The sequence below is a fragment of the Cupressus sempervirens genome, chromosome 7, assembly GCF_028749045.1.
Source record: "Cupressus sempervirens isolate cs-2001-9-10 chromosome 7, ASM2874904v1, whole genome shotgun sequence".
Taxonomy (NCBI): Eukaryota; Viridiplantae; Streptophyta; class Pinopsida; order Cupressales; family Cupressaceae; genus Cupressus; species Cupressus sempervirens.
The window spans coordinates 89,387,626-89,411,165 of record NC_143124.1 but is presented as its reverse complement, the minus strand read 5'-3'; the positions used below and the strand labels follow the sequence as shown (position 1 = coordinate 89,411,165).

The window sequence follows — 23,540 nt, the reverse complement described above, 5'->3', positions numbered from 1 at the left end:
TTATGTCTTTGCATTTTTGGATACCCATTTGGCTCAAATAAAGGTTCCAACTCTCATAGTTCAACTATCAGTGCATTTAAAAATCCCGAAAAAATAGGAGCATGCAATTTGACCATCATTTTGGTGACCTAGAATGTGTAACTTGGCCAGATGAATGTAATCGACATTTAGAGCATTCCAGAAAAAGAATCAGGTCAAAAGGCCCCACGGTTTGAAAGTTATTGCAGTTTTTCGGGTTTTGGAGACCCCCTAAGAATGCTTCAAAGTCAGGTTTGGGGCATTAAATGACCTCGAAAAGGGTCGAAAAATGGGGGACGAGTGAAGCTTGTCCATAGGGCTATAGAGCGCTTCGAGAGCTTTCCGAAAATGTAAACGGTTCGTCAATCGGAGTTACGGTTCAAAAGTTATGCCTCCCGGAAGTTCGGCTACCGTTTCTGGATGCTTCTAGAATTGCACCGACTTCTAACGCAGCTTCTGGAACCTTCTATTTTGTCGGTGGATGCCTACTAGCACTTTCTAGAATGTACTCCTAGTCCTTAACCCTCCGGGGTCTATTTAAGAAGATTTCTGGCATTGTAAAAGGCAGTTCGGATTGGAGCTTGAGAGGAGGTGCTAAAAGGAGAAATATTCTCCAGATTTATGCTACTGTAAGCCCGCAGGGCATGTTTTGAGTTTATTTTCTCTGCATTGTTTGTACCAGCTTATTTTCTCAGTTAATATAATTTCCTTTTTCTATTGTGTCTATTCTGGTTGTTGGGTTGTGTCCCCATCAAGTGGTATCAGAGCGGGTTTTCCTGAGTGTGTAGACAGAGCGCCGACTGTGAGGCAGTTTGCACCAGGACTGTGTGGTTGTGGGTTTGAGTTAGAAGATGCCTCCACGAAGAGAGCGTGGTGGAAGAGCCAGAGCTGTTGATCCTGAGGAGGTTAGAGCCCTCCAGAGACAGGTACAAGCATTGCAAGAGGAGCTTCGTAGAGGAGCAAATATTGCCGCAGATGACAATAGTGAGGATGACAATGAAGAGGAAGTAATGGAAGTTGACGGGGAAGTTCTGAACCCTGTAGAGGAAAGGCTTTTTAGGGCCATTTCTAGGTTTGGGAAAAGACCTACAATTGAAGTGGGTATATTTTCGGGAAATTTGAAACCAGATGAGTTGATCGATTGGATCAATGAACTGGATGAATACTTTGAGTATGAGGATATAAGGGACCCAGATAGGGTTAAGTTTGCAAAGGCCATGCCAAAATCTGGTGGCAAGAGGTTCAACTGGAAAGACTTAGAAGAGGAAAGGAGAAGATCACAAGATGGGATCGCATGGTGGACAAATTGAAGAAGCAGTTCATTCCTGTGGACTATGAGCTTGATCTGTTTAAAAAGATGCATGGGTTAAAGCAAGCAGGAAGATCAGTCCAAGAATATATAGAGGAGTTTTACCGACTCCTGATTAGAGCGGGGCATGCAGAAGCAAATAAGGAGAAGGTTGCTCGTTATATTAGTGGGTTACGACCTAGCATCCAGGAGGAATTAAGTCTGGTAAAAATGACCAGCGTTGAAGAAGCATACCAGTTTGCCCTACGAGTTGAAGAGAAGCTGAGTAAAAGGTTTGAAGGAAGACAAAGAGGGTGCGGTCAAGGAGGAAGGGGAAGCGGTAGATCATCTGGAGGCCGCAATGAAACTCAAAAGAAAAATGAAGATGAGGGTACTAGTAGGAACCAGAGGAATGAGGGTTTCAATCGCTCCCGTGATCAAGATTTTGGAAATCAAAGAGGAAGAGGTAGAGGACGTGGGCAAGGAAGAGGAGGCTTCCGTGGTACCTGTTTCCATTGCAATGAAGAAGGTCATCGTGCCTTTGAATGCCCTCAACGACAAGGAAGGACAGATAGGAGAGCTGAGGGCCAAGCTAGGGTTGCTCATGTGGATGAGGATGCACAATCATCACATTCAGAGGATGCAGAAAGAGGAGAGACCTTGGTAAATGAAAGAGTCCTAGTAAGTGGTGAAAATGAACCAGGACAACGAAGGAGTTTGTTCCGTACCAGATGCAAGTGTGAGGATAAATGTTGTGATGTGATCATTGATGGTGGTAGCACTGATAACTTGGTATCCGAAGAGATGGTCTCTAAGCTGAAGCTCAAGAGGGAGAAGCATCCCCAGCCATATCGAATTTCTTGGGTAAAAGATGATCATAAGGTCCTGGTAAGTGAACAATGTTTAGTAAAATTCAAAATTGGAAGTTACCATGATGAAGTTCTCTGTGATGTTATTTCGATGGATGTTTGCCATCTATTGTTGGGTAGACCATGGCAGTTTGATAGACATGCAATACATGATGGACATGCAAACACATACTCTCTGACAAAGGATGGAGTTCGCCACAAATTGAAGCCCATGAAAAAGGAAGGTGAAAAGGTATGTAGCAGTGCTAGGATTTGTCTTGTTGATGGAAGGAAGTTTTTAGATGGCATGAAACATCAGCGTATGTGCTATGCTTTGATTCCTAGGAAAGATAAAGAAGGTAGTAGTGAAATACCATTGGAAGTTTCAGATTTACTAGGAGAATTTGGAGATATTATCTCTGATAATGTTCCAGATGGATTGCCACCAGTAAGGCAAATCAGTCATCAGATAGATCTGATTCCAGGAGCTAGTTTGCCTAACAAGGCTGCTCACAGGATGACTCCTACTGAAACAGAGGAGCTAAATAGACAGGTTCAGGAGCTGTTGAGGAAGGGCTTGATTCGAGAGAGCCTGAGTCCATGTGCAGTACCTGCAGTACTTACACCAAAGAAGGATGGAGAGTGGAGGATGTGTACAGATTCTCGAGCTATAAATAGGATAACCATCAAGTACCGGTTTCCTTTACCAAGGATGGATGATCTTATGGACTGCTTGAGTGGAGCTCAGTACTTCACAAAGATAGATCTGAAGAGTGGCTATCATCAGATACGGATACGAGAAGGAGATGAGTGGAAAACAGCCTTCAAGACCAAGGAGGGTCTTTATGAGTGGTTAGTCATGCCCTTTGGATTGACGAACGCCCCAAGCACCTTCATGCGGCTCATGAATGAGGTACTTAAGAAGTTCTTGGGAAAATTTGTTATTGTCTATTTGGATGATATTTTAATTTTCAGCAAGACTTTGGAAGAACATTTACTGCATATTCGTAGTGTCTTTGAAAGGCTAAGGGAAGAGAAATTGTTAATTAATCTAAAGAAGTGTGTCTTTGCAAAAAGGGAGTTAGTCTATTTGGGATTTGTTATATCACCTGAAGGTCTCAAAATGGATCCAGAGAAGGTAAAAGCCATCTTGGAATGGCCTACCCCAAGGTCTGCTACTGAGGTAAGATCATTTCATGGTCTGGTTAGTTTTTATAGGAAGTTTATTAAGAATTTCAGTGGCATATGTGCCCCTCTAACTGATACAATAAGAGGGGATAGAAAAGAATTCAAATGGACTGTAGCAGCTGCGAGAAGTTTTGAATTGCTGAAGAAAAAGGTGACTGAACAGCCTGTGTTGGCACTTCCAGATTTTAGAAAAGTATTCCAGGTGGACTGTGATGCTAGTGGTAGCGCTATTGGAGCTGTATTAAGCCAAGAAGGTAAGCCTATTGCATATTTTAGTGAAAAATTGAATGATGCAAAGAAGAAGTATTCTGTTTATGATCAAGAGTTCTATGCGATAGTTCAGGCCTTAAAGAAATGGAGGCATTATTTGTTGCCAAAGGAATTTGTTTTGTATACTGATCATCAGGCATTACAGTACCTAAATAGCCAAGGTAAATTGAATCAGAGGCATATGAAGTGGGTAGAATTCTTGCAGAGTTATACATTTGTGTTAAAGCATAGAAGTGGAAAATCTAACAGGGTTGCAGATGCATTAAGCAGGAGACAATTGTTGCTTACAACAATGCAGGTTGAAGTAGTTGGGTTTGATGAACTCAAGAATTTGTACCCCGAGGATCCTGATTTTGCTGAAGCATGGAAATCTTGTAAAGAACCTGTTGCTGTAGATAGAACCAAGTGGTTAGACTATTTGATTCAGGATGGCATGTTGTTCAAAGGAAGTCAATTGTGCATTCCAAGGAGTTCCATGAGGGAAAATCTGATTAAGGAGAAACACAGTGGAGGGATGGCAGGACATTTTGGTCGGGATAAGACCATTGCCATTCTTAGAGAACATTATTTTTGGCCTCAAATTACACAGGATGTGAAGAAGTTTGTACAGAGTTGCCAGGTTTGTCAAGTTGCCAAGGGGTTTAGTCAAAATACTGGCCTATATCAGCCATTGCCTGTTCCATCAAGGCCATGGGAGGACATAAGTATGGATTTTGTTCTTGGATTGCCAAGGACACAAAGGGGTAATGACTCAATATTTGTGGTGGTTGATAGGTTCTCCAAAATGGCACATTTCATTCCATGCCATAAAACTCATGATGCTGTCCATATTGCAGACTTGTTTTTCAAAGAGGTGGTAAGACTACATGGTCTTCCAAGGAGTATAGTTTCTGACCGAGATACTAAATTTGTGGGATATTTCTGGAGGACATTGTGGAAGAAGTTGAGAACAGACTTGAAATTCAGTTCCACGCATCACCCACAGACTGATGGCCAAATAGAAGTGGTAAATAGAAGTCTGGGCAATTTGCTGAGATGTTTAGTTGGAGATAAGCCTAAGGGATGGGATTTGATTCTACCACAGGCAGAGTTTGCTTATAATAACTCTGTAAATAGGAGTACTGGAAAATCACCATTTCAAATTGTATATGGAAATAGCCCAAGGACTGCACCAGAATTGAGAAAGATAGAACAAGGGGAGAGAACAAGTGCTGAAGCTGAGGAATTTGCTGAACACATCAAGCGTCTACATGAGGAGGTTCAAGCACACATTATCAAGATGAATCAAGAGTATAAAGCTAGGGCTGATGCAAGGAGAAGACATAAGGAATTCCAAGTAGGGGATCTTGTCATGGTACACTTACGAAAAGAAAGATTTCCAGTTGGTACTTACAACAAGCTGAAAATGAATAAATTTGGCCCCTGCAAAATTTTGAAGAAACATAACTCAGGAAATGCATATGAGGTGGAGCTGCCAGATGGTATTCACATTTCTCCCATTTTCAACATTGCAGATTTGACAGAGTATCATGATGATGGTGCTGATGAGGAGCTGGTTTTAGAGCCATGTCCAATTCCTGCTTCTAAGAAGGAGGAGATAGAAGACATTCTAGATCATCGTGTGGGTAGGAGTACCAGAAACAGGCAGTATGAAGAGTATTTGGTCAAATGGAAAGGACGGCCAATTGAGGACTCAACTTGGATTTCAGCAGCTGAGGTTTCCCATTTGGGATTTCCTCTACCATCCATAAAGTGATAGGGTCACTTTTCAATCTACCCTGGGTGTCTGATGCAGGAGCATCCAGAGGTATAAGGGCAATCCTGTGTCACCCAAAAAATGTACTTAGGCTTAGTTTCTATTTTATGTCTTTGCATTTTTGGATACCCATTTGGCTCAAATAAAGGTTCCAACTCTCATAGTTCAACTATCAGTGCATTTAAAAATCCCGAAAAAATAGGAGCATGCAATTTGACCATCATTTTGGTGACCTAGAAGGTGTGACTTGGCCAGATGAATGTAATCGACATTTAGAGCATTCCAGAAAAAGAATCAGGTCAAAAGGCCCCACGGTTTGAAAGTTATTGCAGTTTTTCGGGTTTTGGAGACCCCCTAAGAATGCTTCAAAGTCAGGTTTGGGGCATTAAATGACCTCGAAAAGGGTCGAAAAATGGGGGACGAGCGAAGCTCGTCCATAGGGCTATAGAGCGCTTCGAGAGCTTTCCGAAAATGTAAACGGTTCGTCAATCGGAGTTACGGTTCAAAAGTTATGCCTCCCGGAAGTTCGGCTACCGTTTCTGGATGCTTCTAGAATTGCACCGACTTCTAACGCAGCTTCTGGAACCTTCTATTTTGTCGGTGGATGCCTACTAGCACTTTCTAGAATGTACTCCTAGTCCTTAACCCTCCGGGGTCTATTTAAGAAGATTTCTGGCATTGTAAAAGGCAGTTCGGATTGGAGCTTGAGAGGAGGTGCTAAAAGGAGAAATATTCTCCAGATTTATGCTACTGTAAGCCCGCAGGGCATGTTTTGAGTTTATTTTCTCTGCATTGTTTGTACCAGCTTATTTTCTCAGTTAATATAATTTCCTTTTTCTATTGTGTCTATTCTGGTTGTTGGGTTGTGTCCCCATCATGGAGTTACGTATAAAGTGTTAATTGACATACTAATTGAAAAATAACTATCACTTTCAAATGGCACAACATTTTTAAAATCCAAAAGATGCATCACATTCCATGCTTCTTCTACTATAAGAAAAAATAAATAAAACTTAAATTTTGTAGACTTTTAAATTAGTTAAGGTGGTCAGAAACAAGTGTTTTATTCCAAAAATACTATAGCAGAAAATTAATAATTATTTATTTATTTAGAATAAAACTACCTAAAAATATGCATCACATTCATGAATGAGTCTACATCTTATATCTAGAATCTTATTAAAAATTATTATCATTTTATTTTGATTCAAGTGGTCAGACATATGTCTACTTCTTATTTTTGTCATGAGCTTTTTGTACTATTGCATTAAAATTAAAAAATTTGACCAATCAATTTTAATTTTATTCAAAAGGCCTAGTAGTTTAGAAACTAAATTCAATTTCCTAGAGATTCTCTTCTATCAAATTTTTGATAAAGGTTCATAACAAGTTGAAAATTGCACATCAAGTTGACATAACCATGATTTGTTGTTTTTTAATTGCCAGTTAAGGACATAGTTTGGTTGACCATGATCCTACACATAACTAGAACACTATTTCATATTCTTGGAACTTAGATGGTTTTTCACCTATATTTCCATCAATGCCAAAGGGAGAGATTGTTAGCATTAATGTTGATGATACTACATTGGGGGAGTATTTTAAGAATTGAAGAGTATTGACATGTTGCATTCATGATTGTGTTTTTCGTTGATGGTAACATAGCACAATTTTTGTAAAGATTAGTTGAGTAATAGACAAATATCATGATGGTACAAATAATGGTTTGATTTTCTAGTGATGCATAGTTATGGACATGTTTGGCATAGTGTTCTATTGACATGCTCAACTATGCAAAGTCTAAGTCAAAGATATATGAAAGTTATACTTGATTAATAGAGAGCACCTTAGAGATAAAGTATTGGGAAATAAGTTACTATTTTTTGTTTTCTAGATTACATATAATATGCAATAGGAAGATGCATAGTTAGGAAGTAATAGAGGACAATCCATTGATGATGTCAATGAGTGCGCAAGCCCTAGTATCACATGTGTGAAGTTTTATATAGACTGTGAGCTGACAATGCTATAGTAATTGTTATTAACTAATTATCTTATTAAATAATTAATTGGGAAAACCTCAATAAACTATTATGAAGATATGGTATAAAGGAAAGATGTTTTTGTATCCATTCTTTCAAGAAGTTTGAAGTGAAAAAAAAGAAGCAGATTGCTTACTGAATGTGTGTAAGAGATCCACGGGATTATTGGATGCAAGATTTGTGATCTAATTACAAGATTAGAAGCAGAAGTCTAGTTGATAGGACAAAGAAAGAGGAAGGAATAGTATAGTACAATTCTATTATTCTACAAGGAATAATACAGAGATCATTTGGACAGTGGATTCATTGGTCTTTCCATTGAAGTTGTTTGGGTAGTGGGTCCAACTATCTTCCACAACTCCTAACAGGGTTGGAATCTCGTAACATGGATTCAAAGTCTCCTAATAGGGGCTTATATGTACTAAATCTATTCATAGACTCCTAACATGGTCCATCCTCAAACAAGGAACATTTATATTATTACATCATCTTATGGGTAAAATCCCCATCGAGGTTTTCCCACTAATTAAGGTTCTCCTTACTTAACATATTTTGTGTTATTATGTATGAGTATCTTTTTGTGGTTTCTATTTATATTACTCATATGGTTAAGTTTGTTTAAGGTTGATAATTGTGATAATATTTGTATAATAGATTCACCCCCCACCCCCTCTCAGTTATATCAATGGAACATATATTCTAACAAATATCTTGTTAGTTGATCCTCTTAGTTTTTTTCTGGAACACCCACCATGGTGTTTAGCTAGTTCCTTGGTTTTCTGATATCTTAAAAGGTAGTTTAAATTCTATCAAATTAGAAGCCAACACCCCCTTCATTTATTGTAACCAATTCTAACAATTGGTATTAGATCACACTGCTTATAGAAAGAATTTTGAAGGTACTTAAACCTAAAGATCATGAATCACAAAAGGGAGATACCAAAGCTAAACAAAGAGAACTTTCCTATATGGAAAACTTTGATGACACTGCATAGATGCAATATTAGTGATGCTACTATAAACTATGTGGATAATGAGTATGTAAAGATAAAAATTGTTCCTCTGACTACTCAATAACTAAAAGAAAAACAAGAACACAATTAGGCAATATTGGAAATCACTTCAACACTAAGCTATGCCCAGTTTGATGACATAAAGAACTGTAATAGTGGAAAATAGATGTGGGACAAACTGAAGACCATATATGGAGGAAATAACAATGTCTTGATAGCCAAATTAGAAATCCCAAGAGGTAAATTTGATGACATGAAAATGTCAGAAGGTGAGAACATAGTACAATATTGCACAAGAATCAAGGAAGTTGTAAATGCTATTCAAGGTGAAAATGGAACAATTGACCATGAAATAGTGATAAGAAACGTATTGAGGATTCTACTTCCCATATATGCCATTAGAGTTTCTACAATTCAAGCATTGAGATACACTCGAGGGAACACTTTGACTTTAGAAGGTGTAATTGGTAGACTTACTACTTTTGAGATGTATAACTTTGATAACTACACACCTGCTACTATTGAATCTTCTTTCAAGTCACAACTGGTTCATAACAAAAGAATAGGCATCTAAAGCATCTTTTCTTAGGTAGATATGAACTTTGGCACATTTTATGTTAAGAAACGATGTAAAATAAGTCATTAAATGTATAGTTCCTTACATACCTTTCTAAATCAGTTTGAGGTGGTGTGATCACCTTCTCCATTGGATTGGGTGATCTTAACTTCATTTTTTTTGCTGCTTCTAGCTTTCTCCTTTTTTGTCCAGGTTTTATTCATCTCCTTCCTTTTTTGTTCAACATCTAGTCTTCCTTTACCTTTGATGTGTTCATTGTTTGGTACTAGTTCTTAGATCCTATAGTTCTTGCTCACATGTCCAACCTTGTGACAACTAAAAAAAACTTTCTTGGGTGCATTGTCCTTCCTTATTGTTTTCCAGTTAGACTTTTTCTATGATCTGCATTCATGTTCTCTATGTCCTTACTTTTGAAAATTGTAGCAATATCCCTCAAATTTAGCTGAAGTAGGTGTATTTATCATCTTTGATCTACATTCATGTGTGTGATGTCCTTTCTTCTTGCAATAAAAATAGTTACCAATAAACTTAGGTTTAGGGTTTTGCATATCATTCTTTCTTTTGCATATGTTTGTAGTATGTCCAAGTTTACCACAATGATAGCCTATAGGTTTTCCTTTTAATTTTGCATTCATTAGCTTTGTACTCTTGGATGATTCTACTTTTTGAGTAGATAAATGCTTCTATGTATTCCCTAATCCAAATGTGTTACTAGATGACCCAAGTGATCTCATTAGTTCTTCAAAATATCTTATTGCTTCATTGGGCTTGTTAATCCTTTCCACAAGTTCTTTCTTAGATCTTAACTCATTCCTCAATAGGTCACTCTATGTTCTCTCATTTTTTATCTCTGTGTCTTTCATGTTTAGTTCTTGATTTATAGGTATCAATTGATTCATCATGTCTAGCTGAGTGTTTGTAAGATTTTGTAAATCAAATGAGCTTTCCTTAAGTCTAATAACCATTTTCCTCTTGTCTTCTCCATCCATAACTTTTTATTCTTTAGCTTTCTTATTTTCTTCTATCACTTCACATAGCCTTACTGACTAAATTCCATGTTCTATTTTCAATCCTCTAACTTCTTCATTCAGAAAAATTTTATTCTCCAATAGATCTATAATGCATGTATCAATTTCACTGGAACTTCCATCATCAAGAAATCCTTGTGTATCAACTTCTTGATAAAGTGTGTCATTCAGTTGAATGACCATATCTATTATCTTTCTTATGAATTTCCTTAGTTGCTCTCATGCTAATTCAAATTTTTGGAATATGAATGGGATGTCAATCATTTGATTGTCCATAATATATCCCAATTTGTAAACCTTCCTCTCCAAGATTTGAACTCTCAAGCTGTTAAACTTCTTTGAAGGCAACTATGCTCTAATACCAATCGTTAGAAGTTTATTGGAAATTTGAGATACTAGGAGGGGGGAGTTAATCAAGATCTATAAAAATTTTAACCTTCAAAATAAATTGATTGTATTCATCATATAACTATCTCATATCTATCCTATGCATAACATAACTTGAAATATCAAATGCTGAAATAAATCTAACTATGTATCACATCCATAAAATTTTAACACATAACAAAAAGATTTTGGTAAACTAGAAACTCTCAAAGGTGAAGATGAAAATGAGGTGTGGATGACACCGAAAAATCTTCACTACTGTAATAACAAAGTTAGCCTATTAGGACTAATAATTTGATCACTTCTGATGATCTACCCTGTTAAGAGCTTTAAAAGACTATTAGATCTACCTTGATTAAGGGATTTAACACTTACAATGAAGTAAGGAATCTATTAACAGGTTTTAAAAGGCCTATTAGGATAGCTATATTAAGAGATTTACCCTGATTCAATCTACCAAAATTGATTTAGTACCTGATCCTTTAATTTGCACTTACAATGTTGATTATGGATCTCCTCCTTCTAATTTCTAACCTGATCTCTTATCTTATATTTTTTTTTTACCTTCACTACTTTATTAGGTCATTAACTTTGTTCCTTCACAACTTTCTCTTGTAGCCTCCAAAACCTAACTCCTTCACATAATACTTTGCTTCCTTTCCCCTCTTACATATACACACACTACATAAAATAGGGTTTGGATGTGCCCTTTTAATGAAATTTCTAGAGTCTTCTAGAATAAGATCAACAATCTAGATGTTTCCCTTTTTGCCTCTTTATTTGATAGGTTATCCTCCCTTCATAGGGATTTGTGATCCATGTCAAAATGCATAACAACAATTGTAACAAAGTCTACGAGAATTAAATGGTTCTTTTATGTCAGCTCAAAACTATTTACATCAAATTTTGTAACATTTCAGACATTCTTGTTCACTCTATTTTGGTCGACGCATATTTTCTTTAATGCTCAATTGTAACTCTTCTTCATATTGTTACTGAAGCTTAACTAACTTGGCTCCTTCAATATGGCTTGACATCTATATTCTTTTTCTACTCAACATTTAGTCAACTCAACTTATATGGAAGTAATTAGAAACCAAAGACTTGCTCGGCTCCTACAGAGCTTGGCATGTACATTATTATTTACATATCTTTACATGACTCAACCTATATAGAGTATCTCAGTCGCAGTGATGACTGCCTAAATCTATCTTATATGTGATTAAGTGTTTGACACTAATAGATAACAAAACTTAGAGAGACCAACACCTTGTTCTAATATTTTCCATGAATATTATCATATGTTGTTCCAACATCCTTGTAGGAGGTCTTTTCATCACTCATCTTAGAACTACAATAATGTACCCAATGTCACTAGTCATGTATCTTCTTGTCATATCAAGCTTCTCAATTTTGTTCCCTGATGGAGGTTTCAAATTTAGTATCTCTCTATAAGGAGCTTGTTCTCTACCATAGTATTATCTTTATATCACTTATTTAAACTCTCTTATGTGATCCTCAAGAGAGTATCCCTCTTGGGAATATGGATTTTCCCCTCTACTTCATCAAGCCTTATGTGAAGAACTACATTCCTAGTTGTGTTTTCTACTACCTTCTTTTTGAGCACATAGGGATGTGCAAATATCATGATCAAACTTGATGATTGGATGCCCATAGGGTGGTTAGTTCCAAAAACTAAACCATATAGAACCATTGTTGTGCACATCTCTGATCTAGGTTCCCCTAATTTGTATCCTTAATTTATGCATGTCTATCAACAAGCTTAGAAAAAATGGGCTTTCCTTGATATTTTATGTCACTGGCTAAGGTAAGGAAACCTTGGCTTGGGAATATGATGATGTCATTATTTAACCTGCAAAAAGTGGATTGTCAGTACAACCACTAATGTAAAACACTAACACTATTTTATCTAATACACTACTAAACTGACTTGGAAAACTAGCTATTAGAAAGACTAAATAAAAAAGACTTTCAAGTAATACATTATTAAGTTCAAAATTAGGAATTTTCATGATGAAGTCATGTATAATATTATGCCTATAGATTATTTTCATATTTTTTTGGGTAGACCTTGGCAATATGATAAAAAAGCTTAGCATGATGGTAGATTGAATCAGTATACTATTTGGGTTGATGGGAAGAAGAAATTTTTTTTACCTTTGGTAGACAATCCTAATGAGAACTACTATACCATAGTTAGAGTGTGTTTCTTTGAAGGAAAATAGTTTGCTAAGGATATGATAAAACATAATATTTGTTTTTCTTTGATTCCTAGAAAATTTGAGAAACAAGATAAAATATAACATGCATCTAAGATTGAATCTTTGTTGGTGAAGTTTCAAAACATTATTGCTGATAATGTACCTAATGGATTACCTCCTATAAGAATCATAAGTTGATGTATGGATTTAATTCCTAGAGCTAGTTTTCCTAATAAAGCACCACATAGGCTTACACCTACTAAATTTTTTGAATTGAATAGATAAGTCCAAGAATTGCTTGAGAAACGTTTGATTAGAGAAAGTTAAGAGTCCTTGTGTAGTACTTGTAATGTTATCACCTAAGAAGAATGGAGAATGGACAATGTGCACTTATTCTAAAGCAATTAATATGATCACTATGAAGTATAGGTTTTTGTTTCCTAGGACAAATGACGTAATGAGATTTTTGAGTGGATAACATATTTTTCCAAGAGTGATTTAAAAAGTGGCTATCATCATATCATAATTAGAGAAGGAGATGAATGGAAAACTGATTTTAAGACTAATGAAGGTTTGTATGAATGGTTGGGTATGCCTTTTGGTTTAACTAATGTTCCTAGTACTTTCATGAGGTTGATGAATGGAGTATTAAAGAAATTCTTAGGCAAGTTTGTAATTGTATATCTTGATGACATTCAGATATTCAATAAACTAAAGAAGAACACCTAGAGAATATCAAATAAATATCATATTGATTTAAAGAGGAGAATTTGTTGATTAAATTGAAGAAATATCCATTTGAATGAAGGAAAAATTTGTGTATCTTGGTTTTGTCCTTTAGGCTTATGGTTTTAAGATGGATCCTAAAAATGTAAAATTTGTTCTTGATTAACGTACACCTATGAATATTGTTGAAGTAAGATCATTTCATGGATTAGCAAGTTTTTATAGGAATTTATTAGAAATTTTAGTTGAGTATGTAATACTATGATAGAAATAATGAGGGGTGAAAAAAGGGATTTCAAGTGGACACGTGGAGCACATAAAAGTTTTGAGACATTGAAAATTAGAGTTGCAAAATTTCCTACACTTGCTTTGTCTGATTTTAGTAAATTTTTTCAAGTTGAATGTGATGCTAGTGGAAGTCTTATTAGAGTTGTTCTAAGTTAAGAAGGAAGACTTGTAGCTTTATTTAGTAAGAAGTTGAATGATGCTAAGAAAATATATTTAGTGTATTATCAATAATTCTATGTTGTTGTTCAAGATTTGGAGAAATATGAATTTTATTTGATGCCTAAAGACTTTGTGTTGTACACTGACCATAAAGCTTTACAGTATTTGGTAAGTTAAAACAAGTTGAATCAATGACAAGTAAAGTGGGTTGACTATTTGTAGAAACTTTATTTTTCATTGAAGCATAAGAGTGGAAAGTCGAATAAATTTTCTCATGATTTGAGTTGAAGAAGGAATTTACTGAGAGAAATGAGAATTGAGGTACTTAGTTTTGATGATTTGAAGTACTTTTATGAAACTAATCCTAATCTATAGAATATTGGAAAGCTTGTAAAGATCAGATGGTAAGAGATAAGTGGAATAATTATTTGATATAGGAACACATCTTAATTAAAGGTATCCATTTGTACATACCTAGAGGATTTATGAGAGTTAACATCGTGAAGCGGAAACATATTGGTAAACTTGTTAGACACTTTGGAATTGATAAAATAGTAAAGTTGATTTTAGATAGGTATTATTGGCCCAGATTTATAAAGATGTGCACAGGTTAGTTAGAGGTTGTAGAATTTGGGATTTTATTCACCATTGTTTGTACCTAATAAGCCTTGGGAAGATATTAATATGGATTTTTTTATTGGTTTTCCTAGAACTTAGAGAGGTGATGATAATATTTTGGTAGTGGTTGAATTTTTTTTGAAGATGGCTCATTTCATACCTTGTAAGAAGAAATTTTATGTAGTACATGTGGTTTAATTATTCTTCCAATAGATAGTGAGATTGCATGTTTTTTAGGTAAGATTGTTATTTTAGACACAAGCACCAAGTAACAGGTTATTTCTGGAGGACACTTTGGAAGAAGCTAAATTAAAAGTTTAGATCTTATTCTATATTTCATCTACAAATAGATGGAAAAATTAAGGTTATGAACAAAATTTTGGGTAACTTATTGAGATATTTGGTTGGAGATACGTCTACTAATTGGGATTTGATTCTAGCAAAGGAAGAGTTTGCATATAACAATTTGATTAATAGGAGAACCAAAAAGACACCTTTTGAGATTATTAATGAAATGAATCCTAAAGGGACTACTAAATTAAGGGATTTGACTATGAGACAAAGAGAAGTGTTCAAGCCGAAGAATTTGCAGACTTCATGAAGACTTTGCATGATGAAGTGAGAAATAATCTAGAGAATATTAATCTTGGATATAAATAGAGAGAAGATAAAGTGATAAGACATAAATATTTTGAGGTTGGAGATATAGTGATGATTCATTTGAAGAAGAATAGATTTCCTATTGGTACATACAATAAGCTAAAGAAAAAGAAATTTGGTCCTTTTAAGATTCTTAGAAAGCTTGATAGTGCAAATGCTTTTGCAGTTGAATTACCTGGAGACATGGACATTTTATCTATCTTCAACCTTGTGGACATCTTTGAATAGTTTGAAGTAGATGAGGAATCATAAGTTAACCTAGACTATCCTAAGAAGAATGATGACATCATTAAGAATATTTTGAATAGCAAAATAAGAAGTACGAGAGGAAAAGAATACATGAAATACCTTGTTTAGTGGAAAGAAAAACTAGTTAAAGACAACATTTTATGAATTACACAAGATGAGTTAGATATTTATGATTCCAGTCAGAATATTACGATTTCTTGATATGGACATAAGTTCTTTATTAACCTTAGGTGTCTAATGCAAGAGAATCTTGGGTCTTTAAGCAATCTTGCATCAACCAAAATAATTTCTTGTTTCATGTACCAGACTATTGTTCACAACGTAGCTTTTTCTTCTTTTGGTTTCATGATATTTGTATTTGATATTATTTTGAGAACCTATTATATTCTTCCTAAGTGTGGGTATTCTGATATATTTCACATTCTTTGAGTTCTCTGTCATTCTTTGTGGTTTTTGTTTCCTATAGTTTTCATCCATCGAGGCATGTTGTTTCTATTGGAAAAATTTTCTATGTTGATGTGGCATCTTGCATAGTTGGAAAATGAAATCCTAACCTATGTTGGGCCTATTCCTAAGATAGAAGATGCAATCTTGGCTTTGATTTTGTAATTTTCCTTTGTATATGGTTGTAACTCAGAAGGCCTAATAGTTAGGCATTTTGTTCTCTATAGTATTAGATGTGAAGTGAAATTATTACATGATTGATCTTTTGCATTTAACCTTTATGTTATTTATTGATCTATTTGTGTAAAGCTTCTGTGTGTGACTCTAAGCAAGGTTGTTGGTAGGTTTAAGTTGGGTTTATCCCACCTTATTCCTCCTACCTTGTATCATCTTTGTAGGTTATGTTCAAAATATTTCACATTATTTTGGTTGTGCATGGTTGATTATATATGGTGTAGATGAGGTGGTATTCATACACACAAATATATTTTTTCTCACCTTCTATAATTTTCTCTAAATAGAAACCATCAACTTATTCATTACCTAGATTTTTTTATCAGTGTTTCCTTGTGTTCTTTTGTCCCTACTAATGCACTATTATATGACTATCTTAATTATTGTGTATTGTTAACATACTTTTTATCAAAATTTAAAATGATCAAAACATATATGATTGGTGATTTAATCAAAGTATATTAATCAATTTATGATTTATGGTTAGGGTATGTGCAGGATCATGGTGTGCTAAAAAGTGGTGATTTGAAAAATATGTAGTCCTGAAATGCCTCGAAGCATTTCAAAATCTATTCCAACTTTTTTCCCACCCATCTTGATACTAAACAAAAATAATTAATACCTTTATAAGACCTACTATATCTTTTGATACCAACCCTATATGGTCAACTTTAAAAATGCCCAGAAAATGTGTTTTTGGCCTGTTCTTGTGTGTTTTTTACTTCAAACATGTAGCTGACAACTTTTCTTTCTCCAAAATTTGATGAAATGAAAAGGGTTTCTTTAGAATGTTCTTGGCTTTCCATAAATATAAGGTTTGTCAAATTATGATTTTAGTAAGTAATTATTACTTATTTTCTAATGAAGTTACATTTAAAGTGTTGATTGACACACTGCTTGAAAAACAACTATAACTTTCAAATGGTACAACATTTTTGAAATCCAAAAGATGGATCACATTCTATGCTTCTTATACTATAAGGGAAAAAATTAAATTAAATTGAATTTTGCAAAGTTTTGAATTAGTTAAGGCGGTCAGACACCAATGTTTTTAATTCCAAAAATACTGAAGTAGAAAATTGATAATTATTTATTTATTTAGAATAAAAATACAAAAAAATATGTGTCACATCAAGGCATGAATCTACTTCTTCTATCTAGAATGTTATTTAAAAATATTATCATTTTATTTTGATTAAGTTGGTCAGACATATGTCTACTTCTTATTTTTGTCATGAAATTGTTGTGCTATTGCATTAAAATTCAAAAATTTGACCAATCAATTTTTATAAAAATTTAGATAAGGCCTAGTAGTTTAGAAACTAAATTCAATTTCCTAGAGATTCTTTTGTCTCAACTTTTCTATATAAATTTTATAACAAGTAGAAAATTACATGTCAAGTTGACATAACCTTGATTTACATTTTTTTTTATTGCAACTTAAGAGCATAGCTTGGTTGACCATGATCCTACACATATCTATTAGAATATGGATAATTTCAAGCTCAAACATTCAAAATATGTAAATTTTAACTTTATATCTAATTAACAACAATGAAAATCATTAAACGGATAGATTATTTGTCATAATACAAAACTAATCAAATTAAAATTATCTTTTCAAATAAACTTGTAACTTAATCAACAATAAAATGTGATTAATCAAATTTTAAATAAATTTAGACTGTGATAAAATCAATAATTAATCCAATGAATGTACAATGTTCTTCCCTCCATGTATACTTCTTACACAAACATGCTAAGAATCTATTAATTATAATTATTCATAGTGATATGGAATGGGGTATTAGGACCTTAAAATGCTAGCCGTCTACAAGATTTCAAAGAGCTAAATCCTTGTAGATTTATAGTCGAGAATTTTATGCCTTGGAATAATCAAAGTTTCAAAAATGGTATTTTAATTGAGCTATTATTTATATCTACAACATAGTAACCAATAGAAAACATTAAATTTCTAAAGTAGTAATGCAATAAAGATAATTGTTGCATTACTTTACCTCAAGAAAATAACATAGTTTGTGGTCACCTTAATCACGTACTTAGTTCTAAGAAGAAATAAGGAGTAAGGATGATGTGAAACCAAAAAAATATTATCTAAGCACTAGATGGACTCAACTATAATCTTTATTAAGGAAATTTGAAAACAATTGACAAACCATTGAGTGCCTACAAAGATAACATTGAGTAAGAAAAATGAATAAATTTATAATGCATTATTGACATTCATAGATCTAATATGATAATGAAGACTAAATGGTCATTAATTTTGTCAAGTGTCAATGTCTTTTCTGCTTGATGCAAGTTCTCTCCATTTGATATTTTCCATCATTGTAAGAGAGGTAGAAAATACATCAAGAACATGTGGAAATAAATACTAATGAATTTGTAACAAACACTACACTATTAAAAATTATTAAGCTAGCAACAATACAATAATACAAATATTTAGTAATATTTTTATTTATTTTGATATAATTGAAAACTTCAAAATGTTACAATGCATAAAAAATTAGGTTAAAGGAAAAAATAAACTTTTATGGATTCCATTAAAATTAAAATTCTCCACTTTTATGATATAATTTGTAATTATCTAGAGTCATTAATTTTGTATCCTATCTCCAACATCATATTTCGAAAATTGTAAACAATAATCTCAAGAATTATTTTTCCCTTACAAATTTTGTATGCCAATGGAGTGGAAACTAGTTCAAGCACCACATTAGAGAAATTGACTTCTATAATTCATGACAAACACTTATTAGTGAACTCGAATACTATTCACATATTTTGGCAAAGTCAGCTAGTGACTTTTTTCCATTGAGTTGTTTGGCCATGTAATAGTGAATATATTCTTGATGTTTGAATTCCCTGTATCGGGCAGGTTGTTCTTCATTCACAAGGCTACTTGCAGGAGCCACTTCTTCAGCTAAGCCAGGGTGGTAAAATGTAGCAATAGATAATCGTGTTTTTTCCTTATTTGTCATTGCTCGATGTTCTATACTCCTGTACCTTCCATTAGTCATTACCTATTATGGAATTGAATGCCACATTTTAGATTTAACAAGTTAGTATATTAGAGACAAATTAATGAAGAACCAATATTACACAACATTTACCTCTACTAGGTCTCCAATGTTTACGACAAGTGCATAAGGAATAGGTTGAATAGAAATCCATTCATTGTTCTTGCGAACATGAAGACCTTCAATTTGATCATCTTGAAGCAAAAGCGTTATAGCACTTCCATCTGAATGAGGGCTTAATCCTAACACTAGATCAGGCCTCGGACAAGGTGGATACAAATTCATTCTCATGGTCATCATTGGATCTTCTCCAAACTTGTCTTTGAAATAATCACTCCTTAAACCCAAATTTTCAGCAAACAAACTCAAGATAATCTGAGCCACCCTTTCCACACGAGTAGCGTATCCCTCCAATGTATTTCTGCAATTCCAATATTAAAAGAAATATTTGGCAATGATAAAAGCAATTATCAACAGAATGCAAATTTAAAGAGAAATGATTATATAAAACTTAATGGCGCTATGAAATTAATGATAAAGTACCTGTAGTCCGATGGTGTTGTTGGCCACAGAGCTAAGTTGACAAGGTTTTTGGGCATAAGTGCCAAAGCCATCAAGTCCCCCCAGTCCAGTTTCTGATTTTCATCAACCACAAACATATTGCCATAGCCTTGAACATCTCCTGCTTGCGGAGCATACTTTTGCTTCTCTTCTAAGGAAAGACTAAAGAATTCATTAGCCACTCCTCTCATTCGATCAATCACAGAATGTGGGATTCCATGATTCACAACCTGAGAATCACTTCACCATCAACACAACTGAAAACCCTAATACCAGACATCTGTGTGAATTATAACTATACATTGTGAAAGAACTTTATGGTACCTGAAAGAAGCCCCACTCGATGCAGGCCTTAGAAAGAACACCCATCTCCTTCTTTCTTTCCTCATTATCAGAAGGCAAGAGAAGCTTTTCCATGTCGATTACAGGAACTGTCAAGAAAGAAGGAAGTGGTGTTGAAGATGGCCTCTCATCTTCTGATCTGATGTATCTCTCAGGAATCTCATTGGGTTTCTTAACTACAATCTCCTGAACACTCTCCACTGGAACAAAACTGCCACCCCAGTTTGGATTACTGAAAGATTCATCAGCATGGGTTGCAGAAGAAGCCATTACTGTACGCTAATTTGCTAGCTAACAATGGAAACTGATCAAAATTATCTTGTAGGATATGAAGACCAGAGGACACTGCTGCGAATTATATAGTGGGCACACGTTTTATAGTGAATAATTAGGTTTGAATGCAACGACCAGGCGACGACTATATTGTGACATCTCAACTAAAAAGGTTTGAATCCGATGCCCACAAGTTATATTGTCATATCTTGACCGAATTCCCTATTTTCAGTAAGTATAATCGTTCCTCTTTCTAGGCAATTTTTGAAAGATGAAATCATCGTCAAATTAAGGTAGAGATTTGAAGTGCACGGTAAGATAGAGGAGTACATGCCATGTCATATTGTCCTCTTAACTTGACCATATGTTTTCAAATGTATGTGACTAGTAGTTGCACGCTCTTGTGCTTGCAACTATAATAAGTGGACAGGTGTTCGATAATAAAATTATTATTTTTAAATATAATTTTATGTGAATAAATTAGATTATTAATAATTTTCAATTTAAATAAATTAATATTTACTAAAATATTTTAAATAGATCAATAAAAATTATTTATTTAAATTCAATTTATCAAATTTGAAAAAATATTATCATTTAAAAAAATCTCATCAAATTATCTATTATGAAAAATGAATAAGAGAAATACGAAAAAATATATATATAATGTCTCTAACAAATATTCTATTCACTAAATAAATTATAGAAACTAAAAAATAATATTTATTATAAAAAAAAAAAACTAATATAAACTATAATTTAAAAACTAAAACCTAAATCAATTTTAAAAATAAAAAGTTAAATAAATAGAGATAACATGGAGATCGGTAATTATTTTTTAAATAAACCAAAACAATAATTAAAATTCAAGATTTAAAATATAATCTTATGTGAACAAATTAGATTATTAATAATTTTTAATTTAAATTACATAATATTTACTAAAATATTTTAAATAGATTAATAAATATTATTTATTTAAATTCAATTTATCAAATATGAACAAAATAATCATTTTAAAAAACTCTATCAAAAAATCTATTATAAAAAATTAATAAGAGAAATACAAATAATTAACATGAAAAAATAGCAATGTCTCTAACAAATATTCTATTGACTAAATAAATTATAAAAACTAAAAAAATAATATTTAAAGAAAAAACTAAACTAATATAAAAAGAATAAATTAAAATAATTTAAAAACTAAAATCTAAATAGTTTTAAAAATTAAAAGTTAAATAAATAGAAGTCACAATATGAACTAATGTGAGATAAGTAATTATTTTTTAAATAAATAGAAAAAGAAAAAACAATAGTTACAAGTGGAGATAACAACTAATAAATATAAAAACAAGAGTTAAAAGTGAAAAATAAAGTTCCCACAAATAGCCTATTGCCTAAATTATTAAAATACTAATATATTTAAGATTTTATAATTTAATTAAAATATTATTTTGTGACCCTTGCAACTAAAGTCTCCTTCACCTAGTTCAACAATGTTGTAAATCCTCACACCTACACACATTATGAAGCAAACTAGCCTTTCCAAAATAATTTAAGTTGTATGATATCATAATTTATAAACAAATAAAAATTTATAAGCAATTAAAGTTCAAAACTTTAGATAACTTTGTTTTTTAAAGTTTAATATTTCAACTAATTTTACAAACCACTAAAACTTAACATTTCGAATAAGTTTTTAAAAAATATTAAAAAATAAATTCATATAATTTTATGAAAAATTCAAATAATATAATAGTCATATCTATAACTATTTATATTAGATATTATTATTATTATTTTGATAAGTAAGAGGTTGAAGTCAAGATTAATTTTTATTATGTTTTGTAATTTATTATCATTATTGTTTTATCTCAAGTACACTCAACCCAACACCTCCCATCCCATATAAGAGACTCACAATTTACCATTGTGTTGTAGACTCTTGCCTATATTAGATAATACTATTAAATATATTTTATAAATATAAACTTATAAAAAATTGGATAAAATTTATCTAATTTTTTTAATAATATTATATAAATTTCCTTTTTAACTAAATAATAAAAGAGGTTTTCTTTAAAACTAAATAATAAAAGAGGCTACTTTTTTTTAAAAATTAAACAAGTCGTCAAAAGGTTTAAAAGCCTAGTGTTGAATGTAAGAATCTCAACTTCATAAAGGGATGAGTCATGAACATGCCCCTAACACAATGGATACCCCTAGTCCTTAGTCTTAGATTATTTAATCTGTTCTTCTATTCCAATATTTATAATAATAATAATTAAAACGTCCTTTTACCTTAATTTACTTGTAGAAACTGTTAGAGTAAATAATTAATTATTAATTATTTATTCTATTGCTTAAGCTTACTTAGGTCATGCATTTATTTAATATTTTATATTTAATGCATGTTGTGGTTAGTTGGTGACAACACGGGAGTTTGTTCCCTTCTAGTTGTCACACTTATCTTCTACCTCCTTCCAGCTTGTTCTACAAGCTTCCATGAGCTCTTTATATTCAGGCTCCCTCTTTGTATTTTATAACAACAACATCAACACATCATATCATTTCTTCTTGTGTTTGCATTCATGGTGTCTCTCATGTCCGTTTAGGGTTTTGCCCGTGCTCCATGCTCCTCCCCTTCTATGGCTTCTCTTTAACAGGTTTCGCATGTAGGTGATCTTGGCGTCTTCGGAGTTGGCTTTCCTCAACTCCAACATGGTATCAGAGCCTTCCTGCTGCAGCTTCGTTGAAGAAATTTTGAAGCTGTGATTTGAAGTCACAAACCCTAGTTTGTTTGTGCAATTTTTCTTCAAATCAGGGGATCAGCGATTTTTTGGAGCACTTTGGGCCCAAACGGACATCACCAATGGATCCGGAAGGCCGTTTGCAGTCAGGATTCATATAAAATTTGTCATTTTTGGTCACAGGGCATTTTTGGAGATTTTTTGAAGCCTCCAGGGTCTGCCGTACGGGCCGTACGGACGAAAATGGTTCATTTATTGCGATTTTTGTTTTAAATTGCAGCGCCGCTGCCGCACCACCTGCACGCAGCCCGCAGCGGCCGCAGCAGGCAGCACTGCCCGCGCTCCGCCGCGGCCCGGCCTCCTCCCAACCGTCGCCCGTCCTCCGCCCTCCACCGGCGGTTCCTCCTCGTCAGCCACCCTGCGGCCACCTCTGCCGGTAGCTCCACTAGCTCGGCCGCCTCTGCTCAGCCCGACAGCTCTGCAACCGCGTCAGCGCCATTGCAGCCACTGTGGGGGTGACACGTGGCCTGGGCGCCATGTGGCACCTTGCCACGT

The 23,540-nt window shown here is 33.7% G+C and overlaps 1 protein-coding gene across 1 annotated transcript; it reads right to left on the bottom strand.

Annotated features, from left to right (window-relative positions):
• Positions 1 to 18,665: 18,665 nt before the first annotated feature.
• LOC149545633 (protein LATERAL BRANCHING OXIDOREDUCTASE 1-like) lies at positions 18,666 to 20,297 on the bottom strand. The gene is made up of 4 exons (XM_089794235.1): positions 19,945 to 20,297; positions 19,603 to 19,850; positions 19,153 to 19,480; positions 18,666 to 19,062 (listed from the first exon to the last, which is right to left on the bottom strand). The coding sequence occupies exons 1-4, from the start codon at positions 20,230 to 20,232 to the stop codon at positions 18,811 to 18,813; spliced, it is 1,116 nt and encodes a 371-aa protein (XP_089650361.1). The 5' UTR covers positions 20,233 to 20,297; the 3' UTR covers positions 18,666 to 18,810.
• Positions 20,298 to 23,540: the final 3,243 nt, after the last annotated feature.

Bases quoted from the DNA above. Each gene is read 5' to 3' on its own strand.
- LOC149545633 (XM_089794235.1), bottom strand. From the start codon at position 20,232: ATGGCTTCTTCTGCAACCCATGCTGATGAATCTTTCAGTAATCCAAAC. The intron at 19,851-19,944 runs GTACCATAAAGT...AGTGATTCTCAG, and splicing joins TCGAGTGGGGCTTCTTTCAG to GTTGTGAATCATGGAATCCC. The intron at 19,063-19,152 runs GTAAATGTTGTG...ATTCCATAATAG, and splicing joins ACATTGGAGACCTAGTAGAG to GTAATGACTAATGGAAGGTA.